The sequence below is a fragment of the Penaeus monodon genome, chromosome 3, assembly GCF_015228065.2.
Source record: "Penaeus monodon isolate SGIC_2016 chromosome 3, NSTDA_Pmon_1, whole genome shotgun sequence".
NCBI lineage: Eukaryota > Metazoa > Arthropoda > Malacostraca > Decapoda > Penaeidae > Penaeus > Penaeus monodon.
The window spans coordinates 27,964,249-27,966,748 of NC_051388.1; the positions used below are offsets into that span (position 1 = coordinate 27,964,249).

The 2,500-nt window shown below is 40.8% G+C and overlaps 1 protein-coding gene across 1 annotated transcript in view; it reads left to right on the forward strand.

The window, feature by feature from the left end:
• Nucleotides 1-2,500, forward strand: part of LOC119593974 (protein zer-1 homolog) — a gene marked incomplete in the record, with an annotated part of 28,106 nt that overhangs the window by 17,157 nt on the left and 8,449 nt on the right. Inside the window, 3 exon segments of the mRNA XM_037942995.1 lie at nucleotides 1,385-1,587; nucleotides 1,804-1,975; nucleotides 2,325-2,489. Coding sequence (XP_037798923.1) covers nucleotides 1,385-1,587; nucleotides 1,804-1,975; nucleotides 2,325-2,489 — 540 coding nt within the window.

Sequence of the window (2,500 nt, forward strand, 5' to 3'; positions counted from 1 at the left end):
ATCTAACGTTGGAGCGGAGATCTGTTAGGCTATTTACACAACCCCGGGATATATCAGGCAATCCTGTGCACTATGATATGGGCACTATGATCCTGTGCACAATGATCCTACGCTATAATCAAAATAACAGATTTTATATAAAATCCCATTACAAGCTCCGTTCTGACGCCAATAGAACGTGTCATCAATGAGCAATGTAACCGTGCTACAGTTAATCCCCAAGGTGTCAACAAAACAACAACTAAATTACGGGAAAAACGAGCGATCTCTCTTGACCCTTTCCACGTCACATTGAGGTCAGGTCAAGACGGGAAAAACAAACGGTCATCTATTGACCCTTTCCTCGTCCGAAGTGACTGCAAGCGAAAGAAAAGGTGCGGTCAGGTCAGGGCGAGGGGAGGAACGAGATAAAATGAAATGATATTCATGATAAGATAAAATCATGAAATTTGTTGCAGATGAAACAACATAAATCTCTAAAAACGAGAGAAATTAATTAACTACTTAACTAATGAACGATATTCATGTTTGTTAACCACATACCGTGATCACATGGTAATGCAATCTGAGGTCAAAGGAATAGTGTGAGAACGTGCCATTTGCTGTCATTTACCACTTTTTACCTAACAAAAACCAACGGCTTAACACATTTATGGGAGAAGAAGGAAGGGAAAAGAAATAATAGAAGGGGCCCAAATGTGTACTTACGTGGTCTTTAGACATGTCTTGGAGAGCAGTTGAGTTGGTTTTTCTTTGTAGGTAGTGTGTTCGTGTTGCGAGCCCAAAGGACGCAACGACTCCGCTGCTACCAGATTGCAAAAGGCTATGAGCCATAGTACAATGGCTTTGCAGGGGTAGTTATAGTTGAATGATGGCTTCACTCCTTATTGATAAGAGTACAACACTAAGGGAATGGAGATGAAGTCCATGGGTAAAGCGTGGTCACGTGTTGGGTCAACCCGTCCGGAGGGGGAGGGCTAGGGCGACCTTACCACTCCGGGCGCTAAGCATGAACTGTTAGGTCAGGCGAGGTCAGATATAATTGTCATCTATGACCTCGCTGAGTTGATGGTTCTAAATTGGACTTGGAGCCATGTGGTAAACAGCCACGTGGTCTATTGGTAACAGAAATAGACTTATGTATATGCCATACTCTCTCTCTCTTCTCTCTCTCTCTCTCTCTCTCTCTCTCTCTCTCTCTCTCCCCTCTCTCCCTCTCTCTCCCCTCTCTCCCCCCTCTCTCCCTCTCTCTCCCTCTCTCCTGTCTCCTCTCTCTCTCTCTCTCTCTCTCTCTCTCTCTCTCTCTCTCTCTCTCTCTCTCTCTCTCTCTCTCTCTCTCTCTCTCTCACTCATACTCTTATATGATTATTGAATTCCTTGGTAGGTTACTGGGGATGCAAATGAAGAACAAATCTTAGCTGCTATTGCAGCATACCTGGACAGGCCAGAAGTGCTAGTCAAAGCACTGAATGAACTGTTCCACATCTTCCGTTTTGAGACCTGTCATGACCAACAGCGTGCTCTCAACCTCATCATCCTCTCAATGTTGAGACACAGACCTGACAAACACATTCAGATATCTGGCAGGTGAGTGGTGAAGGGAAGAGTTCGTATTTACATTGAATATTTCACTTAGGTTGAAAGATGCATCATATGTGAAATTTAGCTCACTGTATTTGTGTCTTATTAAGCTACTCATTAATTATGGTCTTGTTATTAATAAAGTAATAGTATGATATTAACCATTAGCTTTTTCTTAGATATCTATCACTAAGAAAATATTCTTCTCTATTCCTGCTGCAGTGCATCACTGTTCTACATTGCCAAGAGTGAAGACAAGAGTGGGTTAAGTGTTCGAGCAAGACGGAAAATGATTGTTGTGCTGTTAGATGCAATGGAGACCCATCTTGATGACTCAACTATGATGCGTAATGGCTGCCTAACTCTGTGCCAGTTTAGAATACCACAAGATGTTGTAAGTGGAAGAGAACAGAGAAATATAACCTTGTCTTAGCATATTTTTGTCTTGGTAAATGTTGTAAACTGTCATTTCCTTTTTCTTGTAATAAATTTGTTCTCAGGGAATTCAAAATTTTGCATTTTGATGATAGGAATTATTATATATGATTATATAAATTATTATAATGATGATCATGATAAAGAAATTGGTATGTCATGTTATTTTCTTGGAGAAGGTTATGTCTTCCCATAAAAATTCTTAGAGGATAGCTGCTTATATTTCAGGGAAAAGAAAGAGGCCATACAGTGTTCCCTTAAAAAAATCCTATTAAGATTACTAGAAACTCAACTGTTTTATTTTGCAGCTCTTTGAGTATCCTCGCCTGGTGTTGTTGGTTTTGCACTTGATTCGTGGACGTGGTGATGGAGATGATTTTGTCAGCCGCATTGCAATCTATCTCCTGAATTCTCTTGCATGTCAAGTAGATGGAGAGCAGAAAGAACTTGTGGGAGATCTTGGAACCATTGAGGTATTAACAGT